Source organism: Cornus florida, unplaced genomic scaffold (assembly GCF_030987335.1).
Source record: "Cornus florida cultivar Cherokee Brave unplaced genomic scaffold, ASM3098733v1 CherokeeBrave_3.0.0_Hap2_Chr11, whole genome shotgun sequence".
Classification (NCBI taxonomy): Eukaryota; Viridiplantae; Streptophyta; class Magnoliopsida; order Cornales; family Cornaceae; genus Cornus; species Cornus florida.
The window spans coordinates 4,907,971-4,933,983 of record NW_026775581.1 but is presented as its reverse complement, the minus strand read 5'-3'; the positions used below and the strand labels follow the sequence as shown (position 1 = coordinate 4,933,983).

Sequence of the window (26,013 nt, the reverse complement as noted above, 5' to 3'; positions counted from 1 at the left end):
TACACAAAAACATTACTTCCATATTTTACATGGTAATGTATCAATTCATCATTACCATATATAGCCATGATATATTATGCAAATACAACCATGATCGGTTATAAATACCAACAAACATCATTCCATTCATCAATTAGGCTTATGTATTAAATTACACAATTTAATAATATAATAAATTAATTTAAAATTTATTAATTAATATTAATAATTCCAATCAATTATCATAACACAAGGTTTTAGGCCCTACAAAAATGGTTTTCTATAATACTCCATCTCGGTTTAAATAATTTCCCCTATATTCTCTCACTAAAACATAAATACCTCCTAATAGGATAGGAATTTAAAAATAGCATTTGTACCATTGGAAAGATGACGAAAAATCCTTAAGTTTTAGCTCAAGAATGACCCAATTTAGATTTAAAATGATTGAGTTATGACCGTTTCAATTTTTATTGACAAATAGGCCAATAGGAGTTCAACATACGCCCCCAAGCGCGTGACTTTATGGGAAGTCACGCTTGTGTCTTAGGGGTGATTTACATCTCTAGAGACTTTGATTCCATGTGAAAAGACCATTTTGCCCTTGGGGGCAAACTTGGTCTATTTTTAAACTTTTACTTCTGCGTTCGTTTTCGTTGAGTTCTGTGGCCTCATGGAAGGTCACTGGAGTGTCTTGGGGACGATGTACATCCCTAGAGACCTTGATTTTGTTTTTGCTTCCGCATTTCGGATCCATTTTGGGTCATCACAGGACGCACTGGCTTGAAAAACCAGGGCTGTCATAGAACCATTAATTGGAATTTAATTAAATTAAATAATTAACTTCCCTAGATTTTAAAACAAGTCCAAATGATTCCAAGTTTATATATATTAAAGATCAAGTTAAGGCTTTTAATAATATCATGTCAAAGCTTATTTTCATACAAGGTACAACTATATACAATTCAAGAATTCATATATAGACATACATACAAGTTCTATAAACCCCAAAAACACATAAAAGACTAAGCTTATAAACATGAAACACCCCCTACCTCACTAGAAGATTGTTCCTCTAGAATCCAAGGCAAACTTAGGAATTTTAAGAATTCCTTCAAAGGTTATGTAGAGGATGATGAGGGGAAGCTAAAGTCTTCCAAGACTTGAGCTCAAATGTCAAGGGAAAATGGCTTAAAATCAAGGTTTAAGGCTAGGTTAAGGCTTACAAGAATGGAGGCAAGAGAGGGAAAATGAGGAAAAAGACTAAGCCAAATAGAAAATGTTTATTCCTCCAATCACATTTGCTAGTCAAAGACACACCCTCACACACTACCTCTCTCACACACAAAGGCAAGACACAATCAAGGCCGTCCACTTGTCACCATCCAAAGTCCCCTCTCAAGGCTTAATCCTAAGCCTACACTTGTCAACCATCCAAGCCAACAAGTGCACTATCCTAGGCTAACAAGTGGGTGAATCTCCACTCTCCACATGTCATCATCCAAGGCATCCAAGTGTCTCCACACAAATGTTTACAAGTGGACCAATGAGAGTGTGACACTTGTCACACTTTCCAAAAATTACAAAAAGGTCCCTCCACTAAATATCTTGCAAACTAAATTGCAAAATGGTCCTTAAGACAACTATCCCGAGAAATTTTAATTACAAAAAATACCACGTAAAACAAGAATGTTTCCGAAGAAACTATGCATCAATGCCCTTTACGCAAAAAGTAAACAAGTAGCATGCTTTTCTACAAAAGTAAAACTACGTATTTTATGGAAATCAAATACCATGGATGCATGCAAAGTCGGGATCAAATTCGAGCACAAAAAGTGAGGTCGCGCAAAAGGAAACAATAACCGGGAAAAGGGTGACAAAGGAAAATTGCCGAAAAAAGAAAATGTGAAGATGTCACAGTCCTCACAAGGGCGTTATAACATCAAGCAAAAGTAGTGTCGGAAACTATTTTCAACACTCAACACGACCCGAAGGAACAAAACCCAAACTCAGAAAAGAAAAAAAAATTTAATGAAAAAGGAAAATCTGTAAAAATGGAAAAGAAGGGAAGGAAATGACCGGGTCTGTGACTGCACTAGTTAGGCCAGTGTGTCCAGCGATAAACCGAACGTAGATCTGATAACGAATCCAGAATGCAGAAGCAAAAGGGTAAAACAATGGTCTCCAGAGATACAACACATCTCTAAGACACCAATGTGACCCTCAATGAGGTCACGGAATCCAAAGAAAATGAATGCAGAGACTACGTCTCAAAAGCGGTCAAGAATGAACCTAAGGGCAATATGGTCATTTGAAACTAAAATGGGTGCCATCGTGCACACCATTAGAAAGAAAACAAAAAAATGAACTGAAATGGACTCAAGAATTATCTAATTAGAGTTCGGATGAAAAAGTTATAAAATTAAAACGAAGTGGCATTCTCGTTTGGGAGATACCACGACCCTATCTTGCTAAAACTACCATAACTCTCACTACGTTTGGAGTTTTGATGAATGGTTGGCACTGTTGGAAAGCTAACTTCAAGCTATTGAATTTAGACTCAAGAACTACCTGAATTAGATTTAAAATGACTGAGATATGCCCCTCTGAAATTGGTGTGACAAAACTATCAAAAAAGACTGAATATTGAAGGCTCCAAGGAGGATCAGCTGACCGACGGCAAGAAAAGAAAAGAAAAGAAAGGTGACCCGATAACGGATCCAAAATGTGAAAGTGAAAGATGATCAAAGCAAAAGAAAAGAAAGGTTCTGAGGCATGGATGAGCACTTGTCCAAAGCCAAAGCACCGAGCGTCGTTTGGCATCCATCAGTACCGAGCACTCGTTTGGCACTTATATAAGGTCGGTCGTTCTGACCTACATGTTCAGACGTTTTAACTTACATAGTCAAGCATTCTGACTTTAATGGTCAAGCGTTTGGACTTACATGGTCAAGCGTTCGGACTTACTTAGTCAAGCGTTCAGACTTACATGGTCAGGCGTTCTGACTACAAAACGACGAAACAGAAAGTAACAATCAGCTGAACGACGAAACAGAAAGCAACAATGAGCCAAACGACAAAACAGAAAGCAACAATTAGCCGAACGACGAAACAAAAAGTAACAATTATCCGAACGACAAAACAGAAAGCAACAAAAGCTATTGTTGCAATGCATGGTGAAGTGCTAGGTCCAACCTAAGGCTATACATGCATTCTAATGATCCAAAACAAATTTAAAAACATACTTGTGAACTTTAAAATTAATGGCCCTTGGCTTCATGTTATACATACAAAATAAGCATCTTCAAGTGTACTTTGATACACATTACACATCAAGGAAGCCATCTTAGCTTCTAAAATATCATACATCCATGGTATGCAAAAATATAACACCAAAAGTAAGCATGCTAAACATTTGCATGTCAATACACAAAAAGATTCCAAAGTGCTCATAAACCTCTAAGGATGATAAGCATCCGAGAATATTGTCTCATTACCTGTAAAATAACCCAAACAACTAGGGTGAGTAATCAAGTTACTCGTAGGAAGAAGCATATGCGTATACCCTAAAGTTTTAATATCATTGTAAGATTAATATAGACGAATACAAGGGATCATTGTACTTAACGTCTATATTCAAGGTGTTCTAAGGGATCATCTTAAGCTAACTTAAATAATTCTTTAACAACACAATATCAACATCAATGTACTTAACAACATTAATTCGCCAATAACAAAAATTACAAGTTACAATTAAACATTGGTTGTCAACTTGAAATTGAATGCGAAATCAATTAATGGAAAACTTGGACATCAAATCCCGGAGTAAACCAAGACCTAAATGGTTATTCTGGGCACTAACCCGCTGGGAATTCCACCCTAGTGTGCACTATAAATAGGGAGAACTCATACCCCCAGCACTAGAGCCAAACTCTAGCCATGTCGCTTGTAACAACATCCCAAGAGAATCCAAAATCATAATTAAGTTCAAAAGTCATACACTATAATTAAGGCATATAAATCACCTTCCATGCACAAGTATTTTAAAACCACACAAACCATGTTTTAGGGTTCCAAGTTTAAAATGGCATACCAAATGACAAGTCCTCAGCATGATATAGTGCACAATATAATACCACCAACTTATCAATTTAGTTCATGCCTCAACAATAAACTTTATAATCTAAATCTTAACATTATAGTAATAAACTTCTAAAATAATTACAATTAGTAATTCACAAGAATATAGAATTATCTTCACAATAAATATAGCAATTTAAGTCAATAAGAATTGTATACGACAACAATAATTATACATAATATAAATACATATTATACATGCTTAAATCAATAAATCCTAAGCCAAATGTGAGGATTTCCTATAATATGCAAGACTACAATATTAAAAACATGTACATAACATATATTAAACCCCAAAGAATCATAAAACACTTAAAGCATAAACATACTACTACCCCTGTGACGACCTTGGATTTTTCAACCCAGTGTGTCCTGTGATGACCTAAAACGGATCCAAAATGCGGAAGTAAAAGATAGAACAATGGTCTTTAGATATACAACACTCCTCTAAGACACTAATGTGACCCTCGACGAGGTCACGAAACCCAAAGGAAGAAAATGCGGAAGCAATGTTTCAAAAACGGAAAAGAATGAACCTAGGGGCAAAATGGTCATTCCACACTGAAATGGGTGCCACTGTGCATGCCATTGGAAAGAAAATGAAAAATTAATAAAGATAGACTCAAGAATCACTTGATTCGGGGTCCGGATGGCAAAGATATCAAGTTCTGAAGTCGAAGGAAGGGAAACCCTATCCCCGTTCGAACCAAAAACAGACACTACCTTACTAAAACTTGAATAACTTGAGCCACAAGAAGAATCTGAAGATCTAATTAGTACCATTGGAAATCTTATTTCGACGTGATTAATTTAGACTCAAGAATGGACCAATTCGGAGTTAAAACGAAGAAGTTATGATGATTTGAAGTCGGAGGTGCAGTGCTGAACCAAGACACACACACCCGTGAACAGTATTTCGAGTGCTCGAACAAGGACTTCGAGCGCTCGAAAATTGCCCTAAGAAATCTGCCCAAAGTTCGAGCGCTCGAACTCCCCATTTAGAGCGCTCGAACTCCTGTAGGCTGCTCTTGAAATGCTGACTTGAAATGCAATTTTGAGGACTTTCTGGGCCTTTTGAGAAAAACACAAAGAAGAAACTACCCTCAAAATCATGTTTTCTAGCCAACCATGCCAAAAGAAAACTTTATTTTTCAAGTGAAAACCCCAAAATGCCCTTATGCTCAGTTTAGGCTCAAAACGGCAAAAAATGTAAGTTTGCACCAAACATACTTTTGACCCCAAATACACTTCTAGGCTGAAACGAATATGCACGCAAACGTAATAAGTGATTTTGAGCACGCGGGAATCGTCTGTGGCTCCCGGAAACGACCGATGCAAACATAGTGAGACAATAACTTAACATTTTTTAATATTTTCATAATATTTCATGAAGTCAAAACTACATAGAATACAAATACATGTCATTGGCCTCCGGCCTCATCTTATACATGTCAAATATATTGTAAAGAGTGTACTCGTGTACACATTACATGTTAAAATTCAAATATACATATTTTGACATATAAGGCTACAAGTGGCTTTTCAAGCCAACCTTTACAAGAAATGGAAATCTTTAAGTCCACCAATCATCCAAGCATGACGAAAATCGCAACCTTGATTCTTGCACCTGAAATATGCCCCAGTATCGTAGGGGTGAGTAACATAAAGCTACTTGTAGGAAATGAGCATGCATCGACCTACGTTTTACAAGTTTGCATGATTTAATTATTGTGGTTCATTCCACTTAACGTCTATGTCAAAGGTGAGACTCAAGGAGCATCCTATCTACCTAGGATCATTTCTATCATCAATCACCTCATTCATGCAATGTTAGCAACATAGGGTCATGCTTACACAAAGCAACTACATAGGAGCATGCTTACACAAAGCAACAACATATAGATTCTCAAGGTAATCAACTTGAAGTCTAAAATGCAACACCAACTAAATATAATAATTTAGCATAATTAGAATATCTAATACCACACATCAAGACATAGGTTCTCTAGGTTATCAACTAGAAATCTAAAAGTGTGAAATCAACTAAATATATCAATTTAGTATGGATGTACTTAACAACATCAAAATCGCCAATAACTAAAACCACAAGTTACAATATAAACATGATTGTTATCTTGGAATTGAATGCGAAAACAAATAATGGAAGACTTGGACATCTACGCTCGGAATTCTGCCGAGACCTCAATGGTTATTTCGGACACTAAACCGCAGGGAAGACCACCCTAAGTGCGCACTATCTCAATGACTTAGAGGACTCATGTCCCCGTACTAGAGCCAAACCCTAGCCATCTCAACTCAACAATGTTCCAAGATTCCAAAATTAAACCAAATAAGTTCACAACTTATACATAACTTATATAATGCATGAAAACACCTTCCATGCACAAGTAGGTTGAAACCACACAATCCATGTCTTAGAGTTTCAATTCTAAAATGACGTACATAATGTCAATTACAAAGTGTGCAATTCACTACACATGGCATCAATATATTCTATAAAAAAAACATGTTCTCATGAATATAAATATAACAACAAAGTTGTCCAATGCTCAAAACACAATCAAGTGAATACATAACAAGTTCAAGTCCATGATTTGAATATAGAAACAACTTCTAAAATACCAATAGATCTTTGGAGCCATTAGATAGAATTTAATTAAACAAGGTGATTAAATTCTCTAGATTTCAAATAACCTCAAATTAATAAATGTTAAGCAACATATCATGGTCTTTACATATATCAAATCAAAAGTGCAAGATAAGCAAGATATCATCAAATAGAATTTAATTAATTTAAATCAATTAAATCTCTAGATTTCAAAAGTTGTCCAAATGATCTCAAATTAATTTATATTAAGCACTAAGTTATGGTCATACCATATATCTAGTCTAAGATGGACTACAAGCAAAACACAATTTACTAGAATTTAAACCAAATTAAATCTATTTAATCTCTAGATTTGAAAACTCATCTAAATCTACCCAAATGAATATATATCAAAGATCAACTCATGGCCATGCCATTTACCAAGTCTAAAATGAGTTATAAGCAAACTATCATTAATCATAATTTCTCAAATTAATACACTACATGCATACAAGTTGTATAAGCATAAAAAACATGCAAGACAACAAACATATAACCCTATAACATTCCCTACCTCACTAGAGAAGTGTCTCTCTAGAATCTAAGGCAAAATCAACACAAAATGGCAAACCCCTCTAGGGTTATGAAGAGGAAGATGAGGGGAACAAAATGTATTCCCAAGTTCAAGCTTGGAAATCAATGAAAGGCTCTCAAAAATCAAAGTCAAAGCTTAAGGCTTTAGGCTCCATCCATGGAGGCTAGGGTTTTCTTTACAAGAGAGGGAGGAAATGAAAAATGATGAAGATGAAATGTGAGTGGAGGGGATAGAGATCCTCCACTCACTATGTGCTCTTACACTACCTCACACACACACACTAATGCAAGATCAAATTGTGAGCCTACACTTATCACAAATCCAAGGCTCCATCCTAGGCTAAATCTCAAGCCTACACTTTTCAACCATCCAAGCCAACAAGTGCATCAATCCTAGGCCAACAAGTGGTTAAATCTCCACCCTCCACATGTCCTCATCCAAGGCCTCAAAGTGTTTTCACACATATGTCAACAAGTGGACTAATGAGAGTGTGACACTTGTCACACTTTTTAAAAATTGCAAAAAGGTCCTTTTTGAAAATATCTCCCAAATTAAATTGCAAAATGGTCCCTAAGACGAAAAATAATTACTTTACAGTAATTACACAAAAACCCCTAAAGTTTGAAAAATTATAAAAAAGTCATGCATCTATACCCTTTATAAGAAAAGTAAGCACTTAGCATGCTTTTCTACAAAAGTAAAAATACACATAGTATGGAATTTAAATATCGTGGATGCATACAAAACCGGAATCGAATCCAAACACAAAAAGTGAGATTATGCCAACAAAGTGACAACAGAGAAAAAGACGAAAGTGAATAGTGTCACAAAAGTGAAAATATGAAAATGACTCGGTCCTCAAAGGAAGTCGTCAATCCAAGGAAAAGAGTTTCGGAAACCATCCTCGAGCACTCAAGATGACACTAAGTGACGAGAAACTGAACTCAGAAAGGAAAAGATCAACGGAAAAAAAATATCCGTGAAAATCTGAGAAAAGGAAAGGAAGGAAAATGGTTGGGTCATTACAACCCTTACCTCAATAGAGAATTGAATCTCTATAATCCAAAGCAACCAAACTTAAAATGGATGACAAAACTAGGGTTTTATAGAGGAGAGTGAGAGGGAACTTTTACTTCCCAAGGTTAAAGGTCTAAGGTGAGTGGAAGGAGGCTAAAATGAAGTCAAAAGCTCTAAGCCAAACTTTTCCTTCAATTGAGGCTAGGTTCGGGCTTGATAGCAAATGAGATGAGGTGGGTGGAGGAACTAGTATTCCTCCACTCACTAGGTGTTCTTACACTACCTCTCACACAAACACAATGTAAGACTCAATTTGGTGCCTACACTTATCACCAATCCATGGTTCCTTCCTAGGCTTAATCCTAAGCCTACACTTGTCAACTATCCAGGCCAACAAGTGCACCAATCCTAGGCCAATAAGTGGGTGAATTTCCACCCTCCACATGTCACAAGATATTACTTCCAAGTGACTCCACTCAATGCCAACAAGTGGCTCCATGAGAGTGTGACACTTGTCACACTTTTTCAAAAATTACAAAAAGGTCCTTTTCCAAAATATCTTCCAAATTAAATTACAAAATGGTTCCTAAAACGAAAAATAATTACTTTACATAATTACAACAAAACCCCAAAAATCAAGAATGTTTCCAAGAAAGTATGCATCCATGCCCTTTAGGAAAAAGTAAGCAACTGCATGCTTTTCTATGAAAGTAAAAATACAAATATCATGGAAATCAAATATTATGGATGAATGCAAAACCGGAATCAAATTCGAACACAAAAAGTAAGGTTATGTAAGGAAAAATGATAAACGGGAAAAAGACAAAATAGGGAAAAGGACAAAAAAGAAGAAGAAGAAATTACCGAAAAAGAAATGAAGGAAAACGACCGGGTCATTACACTGGTGGTGCAATATCCTTTGGTTTTCTGAGTTTCCCGATAAAGGAATGTAAATGACCTTTTATGGATCTGCAGTAGCTCTACATTCTGGTTGTCGCATGGTTTTATTTTGAAATCATCAATATCCTATTTTGAAATTACATTGAAAATACTTCCTCCTCCATAGGGCTGCAAACGAGCCGAGCCAAGCCAAGTAATGGTGTGCTCGAGCTCGATTTGGTTAGGTAATAAGCTACTCAAGCTTTGCTCGAGCTCGAGTCGAGCTTAGAAAATTTAGTTAAAGCTCGGCTTGGCTCAGCTATGTTTGACGAGTTTCGAGTCGAGAGCTTGATAGCTCGTTTATTTATTTATTTGTTACCTAAGTTCTAAGAGAGATGGATTATGGAACAAAAATAAAATAAAATAAAATAAAATAAATTTTGAGAGAGAAATAGATCCAAGTTCTAACAGATCTGGATTCTGGAACAAAAAATAAAAAATAATAAAAATAAAAATAAAAAATTTGAGAGAGAAATAGATCTCAGTTCTAACAGATCTGGATTCTGGAACAAAAAATAAAAAAATAAAAAAACTTTATGTGTTAGCTTTCTTGTGGACGATGAAGATTGGGTTTTGGTGAGAAGATCCCCAGACAAGGACTACTGGAACCCAAGCTCCTCCGTAGACGCAGAGCCTTCGAAGCCTCTCAAGGTTAGGTTCAGTGAACCAACCAAGCACTGGACTGATGCTATTCCCATCGGCAATGGCCGTCTCTGTGCTATGATTTGGGGCGTCGCTTTGGAGACTTTTTTTGGAGAGAGAGAACAGATGGAGGCAGGAGGCGCAAGAAAGGCAAAGACAACCCTAAACATAAAAGATTAAAAGGGTTTATATACAAAGGCAAGAAAGGCCTATTTGCATAATAACCACAAACTCTATATATAATTACAATATGACCCCAACATGAATATATATCTACATATAAATGTGCTATATACAATTACAAATTATAAATGGGTATGTATGTATGTATATATATATATATATATATATATATATATATATATATATATATTATAATCGAGTATGTTCGTGAATGCATTATTGAACTCAGTTCATGAACAAACGAGTCGAGTATACCGATGTTCAGACTCGACTCGTTTATAAATCGAGCCTCATAATTTGGCTCGAGCTTGGTTCACTTATTTACGAGCCGAGTAATTAACGAGCCGAGCCGAGCCGAAGCTATTCGCGAATGGCTCCGCTCATTTGCAGCCCTACTCTTCCATAACAAATTGTAAACTTTATCACCACGTTTTATTATTATTATTGAATAATATACTTAGTCCAACACCAAAATATTGTCTTTTTTTTAAAAAAAAATTTATTTTTAAACAGTACTTGGTCCAACCTAGGTTGGATGAAATAAGTGTCCAATAGATCTAGAATAGAACAATAATTGTAAACTTCATCCTGGTGATGTGGCCAAACAGATCTAAAATAAGTGTGAAAAAACAAAAGTTAGGATTCAAAACACGTCTAAAAATAAAAATTAGGCAATGCCCAATTTAATTTTATATTTTATTTGAAAACTTATAGTAATTTTATTGAGCCACATTAGCAGGTTGGATAAAGTTCATTATATCTGAGTTAGTCCCAAATTTTTTTTTTTAATTTTTTATTATTATTATTTTTTTTAAGGGTTTAATACAATCAATAAAGTGATACTTCTTACACTTTTTAATGTGGTAGAGTCATAATTCCGGTGTGGAGGTTTATTTATTTAAAAATCTTCCTATATATCCTCAGTTGGATAATCCAAAACCCTAGAATTCATTGGAAACCAAAATGTGTGAACTTCCCACGGATGTTATCGTCGATATACTTTCTAGATTACCGGTGAAACCCCTTTTAAAATTCAGGTGCGTCTCAAAACCATGGTGTGCGCTAATCGATAGTCCAATTTTCATCAAATCGCATCTGAATCGATCCATCGAAACCAAAACCAATCGCAGCATCATTTGCAGAGATTGCGATCTCTACTCCATAGACTTCGATTCTCTCGATCACGCCATACTGCTTGACCACCCCTTGAAAAAAATCCATGGAGGTGAAGTGATGGGTTCTTGCGATGGCTTGGTCGGTTTGTGCAACAATCTCTACGAAGAGGATGGCATCTTCCTATGGAACCCTGCAACCCGAAAACACCAGAAGTTACCCGTCACACCGATTGAGTTCCCGGGTGGATCTGGCATTTGCGAGTTCATCGTTTATGGGTTTGGGTATGATTCTGTGAGTGATGACTACAAGTTGGTGAGGGTGGTACAGTTTTATGAGAAAGACGATGATGATTCATTTGATAATGAAGTTAAGGTTTACAGTCTAAAATCGAATACATGGCGAAGGGTTCAAGATTTCCCTTATTACCTTCCATACAAGCGAGAGCATGCTATGGTGGTTAGTGGGGCTTTGCATTGGCTTGTGAGTCGAAGACCGGAGTCGGATAAGGCGGACAAATTTATTGCTGCTTTTGATCTTGGGGTTGAGGAATATCGGTTGGTGCCACTGCCTGAGCTTTTGGATAAGAATGTTCATATGAATGTGAATGACTTTGGAGGATGTCTAACTTTACTTTGCAATTATTTTGCTGTTCGTGTGGAAGTATGGGTGATGGAGGAGTATGGGGTTAAAGAGTCTTGGACTAAATTGTTTTCTGTTACCCAACCAAGTATGATTAGGTCATTCGATTATGTGAGGCCTTTGGATTATTCGAGGAGTGGTGGGGAAATACTTTTGGAACAGGATGGGAACATTCTTGTTTGGTATGACTTAGAAAGGAAAACAGTAAAAAATGTTGGGATTCATGGTTTAGATGGTTTAATAGAATCTTATATTTGTGTGGCAAGCCTTGTTCCGCTTCGTGGTCGTGGTGGTGATGGCGAAATGGATGGTAAGAAGGACCAACTACAAATGAAGAAGAAAATGAACAGAAAGATGAGGTAACTTGTAGTGTTGTTATTATTATTATTATTTTTTATTGCCTAATTTCTTTTCGCTGCTTTAATTCATGTTACTTGGCATTGGCTTTATAGAATTTGAGTAAAGTGCGAAAAACACCCCTAAAGTATACTACACATAGTCAGGGCTGGAGGGAGGGGGCTATGCCCCTCATTTTTGTTAAAACCTACTAATTTATAATTATTAATGGCAAATTTGTATAATCTATAACAAATTTAATGCCCCCAAAATTTTCTCAATACTCTATTAAGGGTAAATATATATATATATATATATATATAGTAGATTAATGTTGTAATTTTATTTTATTTTTAAAAAAATTCATTTGTACTTACCAATAGATGGTAATTGAAGGTGGTTTGTAAATGGACTTGTCCGGTCTTGTCTAGTGGTACACGTGATTTGTGAGTGATTTGTGGGGTATTGCGTGTGCTCTGAGGTAGATTACTTTCCTCACCCTTACGGTGTGGGGATATCACCTCTACATAAAAAAATTGAGGATCTTCCCATGGCTGGCTCGTATTCCTCCACGAGTTGCCGAAGATCTACCTTCTCAATCCCCTCTGCCAACGAAATCCACCTCCTCGACCTACCTGAAGTCCCCAACCACCATCGCAGCCGAGGATCTTCCCATGGATGGCTCGTATTCGCTGAGGATCTTCCCTTTAGTGATACTCAAGCTTACAGGTGTTATTGCTTTTTGCAAAAAGGGTGACAAGTCTTGGATGTTCAAAGTCTTACAGTGATGTGATATACTTTACCTGTGCTTAAACGACGTCACTTCGTTTTGTATCATTTTCTGTCATTCACAAAATAATGTATTTTTAAATAATTTGTAAAATGTCTCATTTAGGCAAACTCTAACTTAAATATGTCAGGAAGGATTTATTTGCACAAATTGATACTTTAGGCTTTTTTTTTTTTTTTTTTTTGCACATCAGGATATGATGCGCATTGTAAGCATACTATAGGGTGTTTTTCGCACTTTACCCTAAAAAATTTGATAAATCACATGGCAAATATAATATGGAATAGGAGCTGGTCTCTTTAGTACTGTATAAAGCACAGCCCTGTTTAATCTAGCTACATTGTAACATGTTGAGGCCAAGTATTGAGTTCGCACCTTCTAAATGCATTTTACCGTGTGGAAAAGTGAGGGCACTCCATTATGAGCTCCCATCGAGTATGCTATGATGCCACACACTCATCCAATGGATGTGGGAGTGAGTTCATGATGAGAGCAACCTTATTATTGAATTGCTCTTTACCAATAGGCAAGAATTCGCAATGTACCTGTATATTTACATTGAATTTATCAAAACCTTACATGTAGCCTTTTTTTTTTTTTTTTTTTTTTCTCTTATTAGAGATGATTTTCTGTCAGAGGGGTTCAAACTGGTACTTTGAGCAAATGGAAGAACAAAGGTGCAGAGGTATGGGTAATATTCTAAAATCACTATTTTGTTGAGCAATTCTTTGGCTTTAACTTGGTTATATGGACTAATTTAACTTTAATGGTATTCTATCCTATAGATGATATGATAATTATAGAAACCGAAAAGAGATTTGAGTATTTGATGCTATAGGAGAGATTATACTCCATCTGCTCTATCATTTGCTTCCTTTCAATATCTAATATAAAAATATGTTTCTCTCGCAGGGAATCAGAATTATTGATTAGGCAGTAATAGAGTATATTAAAAAAACTGAGGATAGAAGCAAGGGAGGGATTAAGATTGAAGAATTTTACTTCCAATATGCTACCTACTCTATTTTGTGCCACGTCATTGGTGGTTGTACCAATGACGTGCCACATCCGTTGTAACAAATTATTTCTTGTGTTAAAGAGTGACTGCAGACAAATAATAGCTTATTGCTATATTTAGAATTACTTTTTTAAGTATTCAATAAGGTTTATGGTTAAGGGAATGTGAATGAACTTTTGTAGATTGGTGAATCTAAGCCTGAGTTTAATTTATTAATTTTATACCAAACTTTTGTCGTGACCCAAAATGGATTTATCTGATCTATTTTAGCAGAATACTTTTCTCAAATTATTAAATAATCTTTTTGACAACCAAATACTACGGAATTTCTTGAAATTTTATTTTATTTTATGATTTTTTGTTATTATGCTTCTTGATTTCCTTTTCCACATTTGCTAGTACCGAATTTTTTTTTTGAAAATGAGTTCAAGGGGACTTTTCTGTGGACTGGAGTGAAGTTAATGCTGCACACAAGAAAGAAAAATTAGACATATGTTGAAACCCTTTATAATTTTTGTTATCTTTTCAAAGTGAAAGCACTTTGGTCGGTTTTTATTTATTTTTTTTTTCCTGGCAAACAACACAAACACCATAAGCCTCCAAAGTCACTGTAAATCGAGCTGTGCACGATGGAGTATATCCAATGGAATATGAGAAAGAAGAATGTCCTCGTGAAGATGACTTCGAGGGAGTTTAGCAATCATATGGGCCACCTCGTTGCCATGTCGACGCACATGGCTAAGCCGAAACGAGGGAACTCTCTAAAGTACACACTGAATATCTTGAATAACAGCCGCCAATTCCATTGAACAAACATCAACATCAAAAATAGCCTTACAAACAATCAAGGAGTCAGTCTCAAACCAACAGCGATGGAACGAAAAATGATGAGCGCACAGCAGAGCTTTACGAAGGTACACAGCTTCAGCCAAAGAAGCATTCTGAGCTTTGAAAGGACAAAACACAACTGCATATAGAATGGACTCATGTTCATCACGAAAAACAGCCCCACCACCGCCTTGAAGGGAATCCGAAGAGAACGAGGCATCCACATTATATTTGATCTCACCAACACAAGGGAGGGTCCATCCAGAGTCGGAGGGAAAAGAAGTGATAGTCTTAACCAAGGAGGGAGGAAGTCCAGACTCCGAAGCGTCCAAAAATTCCCAATAAAGATAGCAAGCGGAATTCACAATCCTAATATCAGCCCAACATTCATTATTAAAAATAACGGAGTTTCAAGCTTTCTAAATTTGCTAACAAAAAGTAGCAACAAAACCAAGAGCTTTAAGGCTGTCTGCGGAAATGCCCCATAAAGAAATTAAGCTCCCCCGCCACTCTTAAAAAGAAGAAGGTTGAGATAAAGAAAAATCAAACCGAAACGGCGACAATTTCCAAACACTAACAGAAGTGGGACATGAAAAAAGCATATGAATTAAATTCTCTTCGACAAGACCACATCTTTGACATGTAGAATCCATGCCAATTCCTTGGGAAACAAGGTTAGCTGAAACTGAAAAAGCATTTTTGCAACATTTTCAGACAAAGATCTTAATTTTCTCTTTAGCTTTGCATTTCCAAATTTCACGCCACACTTTAGTGGAGGAAGCTAGTAAATGATCGCCATCAACGGTTAGAGAAGGCGCAAAATTACCCCCAGTCAAAAACATAGTAGCTAGATAATATGCGGAGCGAACGGAAAAAATACTTTTCGGGTCTAGGCCCAAAATTGGTCAGTTTTTAATAAGAAATGACATTATGTTTTTAAAATATTTTGAACATCATTTAAGTGGGCAACTCTCTAAATAGGTGTGCCTATATTTGAATCACCCCTCATCCTTGTCCCTCCCACTAATTATCTAGGACAAAAAATATATATATTATTTCTCACTCACAAAACAAGTGAGAGGTAACAACTTAATCTCCTTTCCTCTCTATGCTCTTATCTAACTAATAATCAGCTCATTTCTACATTTTCTATTTATTCGAACACACGTCAATAATTAGTTCTCATTGATCTAGAATTTTATTTTAAAAATTATTTAATTATTCATAAATATAAGAGTTAATAAAAGACCTAACAGAGGGTTGTCCTTAGTCGTCCACATCAACCTAAACTTTTATCAATGAATCTCTACACACGTCTCTAGGTCTCCATATAAATCTCATGTGCACAAGCGCGCACACAAAACCTTAAAAGAGAGCTGACCACTCTTGCTATGAGAGGATTGTCCTGGTAGTTTTGCTTTTAGGTGTGTTTGGCTGTTTAGAATTGGAGTCTTAAAATTGATTTGTGAAATTTGAAAAAAATTTGATTCAATTTTCTTAGTTATTTTTTTCAAATTCCACTAATTCCGATTCCAAAACTTCAATTCCATATATCCTAACACACCCTAATTGATATGTTATAATTACTTATTTGAAAATTAAAATAGATATATTCTTTTTGATTTCTACTAATTCATAATTATATTTGTACAATGCATTGGGCCATTAGCAGTATTGTAAACAGATTGAATTTTATCAGAGTAGGTCTGACCCAATTCAAAAATCTATAAGAGTTATATTTAATATAATATGATTCGATAACTCGATGAATTATTTATTTTTTAATTTGATTTTTGTTAATCAAATATTAAAATTTTAAAGGAAGTAATTTTTTATTAAAAAAAATAATATTAAAAAGATCAAAAAGGAATGATTATAGAAAAACAAAATATATAGAAGTCGAAAATTAATAATAAAAAATATTTTAAATAAAGACAATAGAGATCGAGGATGAAGAAGAACAAGAAAATAATAATAAAAAATATTTTAATATTACACAAATATTATGTCATTAATATACTTATCTGAATTTTATAAAAATAAAAGTATTACAGAGTCTATATATATATATATATATATATATATATATATATATTGTATTAAATTCGGATTATTATTGAATTATAATTCATATATGATATTTTAGCTCATAGATTATTGAACTCGAATTCGTAACGAGTTATGAAATTAAACATTTCAATTAATTTATTAAAATTCAATCAATTGACCTATATGATCTTCTTTTTTTTCTTGTTTTTTTTTAAATGAAAATTTTTGAGTGTTGAATTTTGAATAATTTATCAGTAAAATCCCTTTTACGCTCGAGGTGCATGTCGCAATCATCATGTGTCCTAATCGACAACCCAAATTTCATCAAATCGCAGAGTTGGCTCGCTTCCTAATTCAGCGAGTGCCCCACCATTTAATCCTTGTCGATCAATTAGGGGGAACAACCACTCTCTGCAAGATTGTCCTGGCCTGCACCATGGTAATAGTTCTTCAAATGGCGTCCATTCACAACATTGTTATGGATGAACCCTTCTAGATTTCGCACCAAGTATGACCCTCTTTCCCGCATTTCCTCTATTACAAATGGTCCTTCCCACTATAGGAACCATTTTCCATTTCCTTTGTCCTTTGTTCCAAGAGGAAGAATGAGTTTCCATACTAGCTCATTCACTCCGAATGATCCAACTTTGAAGATTTAGTTACGATTCGAAATCTACTTTTCTATTAACATATACGTAGTATTTTGTAGGCTCAAGCCACTTGGAACTTCTGGCCTGTATGTGGTAAAGTGCTCTTAATCGCTCTTCATCCATATTATCGAGTTCTATGCACATTGCTTCTTTGCTTCTTTGTAGGTGTGCCATTCCTTTATATTCCCTTTGACTATCTTCTCAACAATGCCTTTGATGACTTTATTGGAAGATTTGGGCGTAATATTGGGTTGAAATTGTAAGCTAGATCTTTCGTTCGACCCCTTGAAGATAGAGGCGTGATCAGCCATAAGCATCTCTGGTAGACCAAACCTATAAATGATATATTCATTCACGAACTTGATTATTGCGGCTTCATTACAAGTTTTCATGGGCACAACCTCGATTCGTTTGGTAAAATAGTTTGTGGCCATGAAAATATGACAATGTTTCTGCGAGGAAGATGGGTGGATCATGCCAATAGAATCCATCGCCCAACCTCGGAAAGGCCATGCTCGGACTATTGGTTGAAGTTCTTCAGCTAGTTGTCACAGTCCTCTCATGCTTAAGAGTTATTACGCCATAACACTGATAAGGAGAATATTACAATGATGGTGGTTGTAATATCTTTACTTATTGTCGATCCAGCTTTTTTCTTGCTTCGATAGGAATCTTTATAGCTGAAGTAGAACTATATTTAAAAGATATTTATGATAACGCGATTATCTTGACTTGTGATCCCGACCATGATATTTCTATCCTTGCACACACCAAATCACTCGCGTAGTCAATGGAACCCTTCGATTCATCTCATGAACCGAACAATACACAACATTCACAATAGATATGTATAGATGTAAAACATAATGTCATAGATTCAATTAATATAAAATGTCATTACAATGCCTTTTGGTGCTATAAAGGGCATACAGTCAAGCTGCCAATATATGTCTAGAACTTTGATCTTCGAAAAGCTCTCTTCAATTGTCGTAATCATACCCTAAATAAGCTCCAGATCGGGCCATGAATGTGAACCATAAGCTTTTGATGAAGTCCGACCTGTATTGGGTAAGAAAGGAGAAAAATATATAAATCCTGCATCAAATAGGATTGAAGTATGATATGTCCAAGATCGATTGTACCAAGGCCACGATCGATCGTAACCTTGGCAGAGATATTTTGTCTTCGGGAAGCTTGCAATATGTGCTTATGAATAGTGGAGTCATTAGGATCGATTTTAGGGAAGCTAGGATTGATCGTGGCTTCATGAATTTTGTTTTATTCATCCTTTAACCCCCAAAATCATTCCCGAACATGCCCCAATTCTTGGAAACACCGTTAAAGGTCTGAATGAAGTAGAATTGACCAATTTTGACGATGAATACTTGAAAATAACCGAAACCAAGTAAATGATGTAAATATAACTACATAAGCATTATTAAAGAGCTAAGATATGTAACTTTAATGGCTAGAATGTGCAACATTCAACGCTCATCAGTTTTCTAGGCTCCAAACGGCGCTAGGGAGTCGCCCTAGGCCAAGGATAGGTAGCCAATCTTCCCTTGTGGTTGTAGGGACCTAACTTGGGCTGGGTTGTTTTGGTGTGAGTTAAGTTGCGTGGGATGGATTGGGCATGTGTGGGTGAGTTCATAGCACGCTGCATTACATGATGCATTATTTCTTGTGTTGGTTATATTGCCACAAGTTGAGGTTGTAAATTGTCCTTCAAAAGTATGATCCCCTTTTCATATAATTTTTCATTGTGTGCCTACTCACTCAACTCCAAGAGTTCTTTGTTAGGCATTTTCTATTGATTGAGGGTCGCTCACCCCTTTATTAACATTTTCAGGTTATGGAAAGGCAATGGACGAGAATCCACAAGCCCAAAGTTGACAAGGACTTGTGAGGCTTTAGTTTCTCATTTACAATTGTTAGCTTATGGAGAACCTATTTTGATGACTTTATCCTATGTATATAGTAGTGTGCCTTCACTCATTTTGGGAAACACTTGTGTATTTTGACTATATATGTATATATATATTTTGACTATATGTGTGTATATATATATTGGACATGTATATTTTGGTACTTGCACTCATTTTGTTCACTTGTATACACTTGGAGTCATGGCATGTAAATGAATGTAAATGAGGCCATGTTGGCCAATCTCATTATGTGCATATATTATACTTCTCTTTTAGTTTGTCTTTGATTTATGTTTGTAAGTTGGTTGGACAAATTCTAGACCATGATTCATTTCAAAATTTTCTGTTCAACCTTCTTAGTTCTTACCTGAAAATAAAATTTTCTCCAAGGAACTGTGGTTCTCCAATTTCTCTAAAACTTTTATCCCAGGTTCCCCTGTTAGTCTAAAATATCATTGTAAAATTTAGTTAATTTTGGACAACTACTTATTTTTATAAAATTTCGTCAATAGATGCTGCCCAAATTTCTACCATTGTCCACGACCAGATTTTTGTGAAATTATTGGTCCAACTTCCTGACATCGAACGATTACAAAAAAATTTAGTTTTATACTCCCGTGAGTCAGATTTCAAAATAAATTTATTTTGCCACATTCCGATGTTGGATAAATTTTCTATAAATGTTTCTTTCAAGCTACCATGGTTTGTCTCTCCTCTATGGATTGCTGAATTCTTTCGAAAAACTGTTTTCATCCGAAAACATTCAGCATCCAAGAGTTGTGTGGTCTCCTTTCATTATGATTCTAGTTTCCAAATCATTTTGGTTTGCCCCATTTCATTTTATTTTTCTACGAATTTTTGGGTACACCTTATGCAGATTTTGAAACAATTCGGTATAGACTTTATGATGGCCATATCGGCTAACCATTTTCCATCTAGTTTCCCCACTTTATACTTGAGCAAGAGTCTAGTTTATTTCCTTTTCCATCATAAGCTGGGTCCTATGGATTTGGGTCGTGACATTCGGCGTCGCGCCAGGGCAACGATGTACTAGGCGATGGAGTAAGGGTGTGCTAGGACCGCTGGTCTGGGGGCGGTCTACCCCACGGTACACTTGCTGGCCTCCTCCCCATTTCCATCGGGGAGGTTGTGTTTAAGACCCAAATAAATATTCTTGATGCGGAGGCCTCGACCTCCTTTGGGTGATAGGAAAGAGCCGATTACTTTGTCTCGATTCGTTGCAGGAGCGAATGTGTTGCGTGTTTCGATATCCAACCTTAAGGCAACTACAAAGAGTAGGAAATACGCCTCTCAAAGGTCCTTTGCTGCCCCCTCGTTCTCCGGGGCCTGCGGTTCAATCCTTACTAATGATTTTGTTTTGTTTTGTTTTTTTTTTTTTTTTTTTTTGGTATTTTTAGGTTTATGTAGCAGTTCAACTTATACTCAGTTGCAGGGGGTGTGAAAAATTGATACGTGAGTCAAAGAGCAAATGAGCAAGAGTTGAAGTGATGGATTGGAGAAAGAGGTTAGTACATCGCCATCTTACAAAAGTTAACCAAGGGGTCTCCTGGATCGGGAGCGGTGACTCTGGGCATGGCCCTACGTCCTGCATGCAGCGTAAAACCTGGTCTTACTCTTCGGATGAGGTTCATGGGGGACTTAGTAAGGGAAAACTCTCCCTGAGCCCAAGCGTGAACCTGGTTCTTACTTTCAAAGCAAGGGTCAGGGTGCGCTTTAGTATGGAGAAGGTGGCACTGTTCAAAACACACGGCTCAAATAAAGTAGACAACGTTGGTGGTTTGAAATAAGAAAGAGTAACCTCACATTCCAATCACTTAGTGGCTTACGTGAGTCTGGTCATAGATACAATCTGACCCCATCTTCATTGGAAAGAGAATTACGACAGAATTTCCTATAAATGCTAATACATCAGCGGACCAGTTACCCTGGGGGGAGAACATGGGCCTCGTTAAGCGAGGTCCCAAAATTTGCATACCCTGGGAGTGAGCGGTTGGCACAGCAATTTTTGAGGTAAAGACCTCAGGCTAAATGCCTCAGGGGCAACGCTGCTAAATAAAGACGAGGGCGGACCACAAAGAGTGTGTAGACACTCTAAAGTGTGTTGTATGTTGTGCTAGACCTTATTCCAGTTACAGATGGTTTCAATTTATAACTGAGGTTGTGTTTGCTCAACCTTTAGATTATCCTTGGACGTGGAGATGGCTTCTCGACAGCAGCCAGCATAAGGTTGACACGTGTCTTAGTCGTAGAGTAGGCTGTTTTGTACTCCCTAGAGTAAGGTACTATGTGTCGCCTTCATGTGGTTACTTTTTGTTTGGAGATATTTAAGCAGTCCCCGTAAATATCTGGACGTTGTTGAGGCATATGCTCGAATTGTTGGCACTAAAATGCTAAGCTGGCTGGTCCTGGCTGGTTTGATTAGTTGCTGAACATGGCGTGCAGGATATCTCTGGGCAAAGTCTGGGAGGACGAGTCCACTCTGGTCTTTAACAATTGTATTGTAGGCTCGGTCTTGAGTATTCTTCCTCCCTTAATTATAACATTTCGCTTAGTAGACCTTAGTCTAAGATAAGTGTTATTTTTTTGTGCAAACAGGATCGGTGTACCTCTTTAAACTCATCATCTTCCTCTGGCCTCTCGTGAATCGTATTGATAATTCAAACGGGTTGCCCTTCGTACTGGTTTCCCTTTGGTGGGTTTTGGCTGGCTCGTTCGGCCTCTGTTGTTCTTTACTTACCATGTAATCTGATAGCTCTCATTTTGTTTTGCCAACATCACTTCAACTTGTCTCGTCAGGTTTCTACAATCATTCATTCAATGGACAAAGTCACTATGAAAGGTGCAGTGCTTGGTTCGATCTCTCTGGCTTGACCGGCTATGGTGGTCTAAATTTTCCCTTGTTCTCTTGATAAAACCTGGCTAGGGATGTTCTCAATGACATGATACTTTCTTATACCCTTTGCCTCTTATCTTGTTGCCAGGTCGTAGTAGGTGCACAATCGGCTGCTGCCTTGCAATTGTTTAGCTTCTCGCGTATTTGGCACTTATAGTAACTATCGTAGCCCTTTGCTGTCAAACATCTTTATCTTCTTCCAGCAATAGATAACCTTGTGCACTAATTCAGAGCATCCATATTGTAAGGGGTCTTTTTTATTAAGGAGATGTAGGACTTTATACCCTGGATCATCGCTATTTTGAAGGCCTCCACCGTTGCTATCGGATCGCAGCCTTCTATCATGCTTATCTCGAGGTTGAATCGAGTGAGAAAAACTTGTAATTTCTTTCCTCTCTATTGTCTCATGGTGAACAGGCTTGATACCGTCTTCTTGATTCTTAGGTTACCGAAATACTAAGCTATGAATAGCTCACAGAGTTTCTGGAAGCTCAAGATTGAAGCCTGTGGTAGCTGTCTGAACTAACTGAATACGGCTCCAGATACGCTTTTGGGGAAAACCTTACACATTAGAGCATCATCTCCCATGTCTAGTGCCATCTTCTGTTGGAATAGATACACATGTTCCAATAGGTCCTTTGTTCCATCAAACGGCACAAAGTTAGGCATAATAAACTTTTCTGATAGGAGGATCTCCTGGGTGAAGGGTAACTCTATCATGCGTGACGATACCTGGGCTGCAAGATCGGCAGGGTTGAGTGCCTTTAAGTCTTTCATATGTTTCCCTACCTCTTTCTAGACTTGAGCTCTCGTATCTGGTCTGGGATTTTCGTCAAACACTTAATCTGCCACTGAGTTTTGTATGGTATGGCGACTGGTCTCTACTTGTTCTTCTCCTTCCCTCTTTCGCTCGAGGTTTGCTCTGTCCCCTAGCGAATCAATATGGACAGATTCGACCCATTCCAGTGGTCATTCAATATGACTGTCGGCAGCTACAATCTCCACTGGCGGAGGCAGTGGTGGTGGAATCTTTGCTCGCTCCACCCTCGCTCGAAGATCCGCATTCTCACGGCAGAGGATCTTGATCTACTACCGGAGCTCTTTTTGGAGATTTCTCATGTTCTCATCCAGCTGTTGAGAGCCTTCCGGTCCGATCATCGTTCTCGGTCACAATTATACCATAAACTGAACAAGAAAGCTTTTTGCTTCCCAAAGACGGCGCTAAAGTAAATGTATAAAGGATTTTTTTCTCTCTACCTCACTCACTAGTTATAGATGCCTCTTCAGAGGTCTCTTTCTTTTTATATTTGTATTTCTGTAGTCTTACCCTATTTCTTGGAACACAAGTTTGGGCATATCCTTTGCTTCTTTTGGATCAAATTGAACTTCTCTTGGAATCTAGATTGAACCGTGGTACCGAGCTTGGGCTTGAGCATTGCCTTTGGTCAACGTTTCTGTTCTGGGCTATTTCCTTGGGGTGCGAACACGTGTCACTTCGTGACTAAGGAGTCTTTTTGCCCCTACGTGTCAAGATGTTGTGGGAGGAGATTTTTCCCTCCACACACCCATATAACATAGTTTGCATTTGCAATAATTTTCCCAACTTTATTGTCAAATGGAAAAAGAAAACCCTGATTTCTACTATATTTATCCTAATTTCTGAAAATTTGTTTCAAATATATGGGAAATGATATAGCAGTTTTTCAATTTGTGCAAAAGTTGTAGTATGTGTAAACAGACCTGCCTGTTTTGGTGAGTCATAGTCGCAATCTAGGGTCTGTTGGCGGCAGCAGTGGTGGTGGTGGTGGGGGGTTGGCCTTATTAGGAGAATGTTCAAGAGATTGGATACTTGGTTTCTCAGGACATCGTGGGCAGGTGGGGAGATAAGGAACTTAAATAGTGCTTGTATCTGGGCCTACTTTGAGGAAGAAACAAGAGTTGACTTGGGAAACTAACCCACCAAAGCCCAAATAAAATGGTTTGGGCCTAAGGATATTTGTTCCCGTTGAAGTAGATGTACCCCTATATCTCTTCAATTAGTGTTCAAAGCAAAATCAATTCATTCAACATTTTCATATAAGAGACCATCCTTTGGAGAATGATCTTGTATATCATATCCTTGCTAAGATAGCTTGTATCACTGAGCATGATTGTATCTCTACTGTTTGATGTTGTTTCTGTTTCCAAAAAACTAAAAACAAAAGCATTCATCTATCTACCCAAAAGACAATACCCAACACCATCCTTTTATCCACAAGGCAATACTCATCTTTTTTCCCCTATAAAAGAGACCATTTCCTATCGATCTCAGATCGGCAGGGTCATATACCCTCAAACTTCCTTCTCTCACTAAACCCATCTCTCTTCTCTCTAACCTAGTAGAAAACCTAAGGTAATACCCTCACCAATAAATCTCTCTCTCTTCTCCTGCAAACCCACCAGCACAAACGTGATGAACTCACTCTCCAAAACACACATACACCATGCACCTACCCAAGCACAAGTATAAGTAGGGCCCACATGAAAACCAAAACAAAGAAAGCAAAAGCAAACCAAAAAACATAGTAGTAATAAAATAAAGGATTAAGTGCAAAAAACCTGCCTGAACTATGGGGAAACTTGTAACTAACCCCCTGAACTTCCAAAAATGCAAGAAACCCCCTGAACTATGTAAAAAAGTTGCAGATCACCCCATTCGGCCAAGGTCCGGTGAGAAATAGCCGTTAAATTTAGGTGAATTTTTTTAAATGACGATACTGCCCTTAGAAGCATGAAAGGACAAGAGTGCCCTTAATTTCCAACAGTTAAGGCCCCAATATCCCATTCCTTATACCAACAAAGCCAAACATGGCTTTACCGGTGAGCACGCGATCTGGGTGTCGCCAGCGATGGCAGAGGACGGTGGCATAAGAATTAACCGGTGCGCACGCGAGCTGGGTGTGGCCGGCGATGGCAGCGAGCTTGACGAAATGACTGTCCAGTAAGCACAGTGGAGAGAACGACATGAATGAGCCACCAAAAATGGACAGGCGACCACAGTGATGGCCAGAATGTCGGCGCAGCAAAGAGGGCTTACGGCGGGGAAGCAAGGATTCAATGGACTTCAAGCAATAGGTCTAGAGGTGCCTTAACCATTTTAATCGACTGAAACCCCTAATGTTTTCATGTTTTGACATGTTAAAGGAGTATTTTTTTTGGATTTTCTGAAATTAGGGCTCTAAAGAAGTAGGGATTTTCAGGTGTGTATACAAGAGCTTAAGAATTTGATTCATCAAGGAATTTTCTTCAAATCATAAGCTGCTCAAGGATGTATTGACCCAACTTCTGATATATATATATATATATATAGAGAGAGAGAGAGAGAAATTAAAGATCAGGTCATGTTTGGATACCGAGACGGTTTAGGTTGAAGATGATGATGGGGGTGTGTAATATATGTTATATAAGGTGGATATAATATATAGAGAGAGAACGAGATCCCTTTCTGCTCAATCCCGCTTCTACGTATGGGAGCTTATCCTTTGCTAAAGAATGAAGAAAGTCTCCGCTAAGCTCGCATTCACAAGCTAGGGCTTTTCTGTTTCTGACCATCCTTGTGTGTTTCCTTAACTGAAGGGCACATGTCATTTGGAATTGGAGAAGCAG

At 37.2% G+C, this 26,013-nt stretch overlaps 1 protein-coding gene across 4 annotated transcripts; it reads left to right on the top strand.

Annotated features, from left to right (window-relative positions):
- The first annotated feature begins 10,857 nt into the window (after positions 1–10,857).
- On the top strand, positions 10,858–14,183 carry LOC132285420 (F-box protein CPR1-like). Of its 4 annotated transcripts, none has more exons than XM_059787605.1 (3): positions 10,858–12,217; positions 13,621–13,675; positions 13,897–14,183. In XM_059787605.1, the coding sequence occupies exons 1-3, from the start codon at positions 11,067–11,069 to the stop codon at positions 13,915–13,917; spliced, it is 1,227 nt and encodes a 408-aa protein (XP_059643588.1). In that variant the 5' UTR covers positions 10,858–11,066; the 3' UTR covers positions 13,918–14,183. The 4 variants fall into 4 exon arrangements, with proteins under 4 accessions (XP_059643588.1, XP_059643589.1, XP_059643590.1 ...); XM_059787606.1 differs by having other exon boundaries at positions 10,859–12,217; positions 13,621–13,669; XM_059787607.1 differs by having other exon boundaries at positions 10,862–12,217; positions 13,604–13,669.
- The last annotated feature ends 11,830 nt before the right edge of the window (positions 14,184–26,013 follow it).

What these genes read in the sequence shown, in the direction of transcription:
- LOC132285420 (XM_059787605.1), top strand. Translation starts at nt 11,067, where the DNA reads ATGTGTGAACTTCCCACGGATGTTATCGTCGATATACTTTCTAGATTA. An exon ending in AAAATGAACAGAAAGATGAG is followed by an intron (nt 12,218 to 13,620) that starts GTAACTTGTAGT and finishes ATTTTCTGTCAG; the next exon opens with AGGGGTTCAAACTGGTACTT. An exon ending in ACAAAGGTGCAGAGGTATGG is followed by an intron (nt 13,676 to 13,896) that starts GTAATATTCTAA and finishes TTTCTCTCGCAG; the next exon opens with GGAATCAGAATTATTGATTA.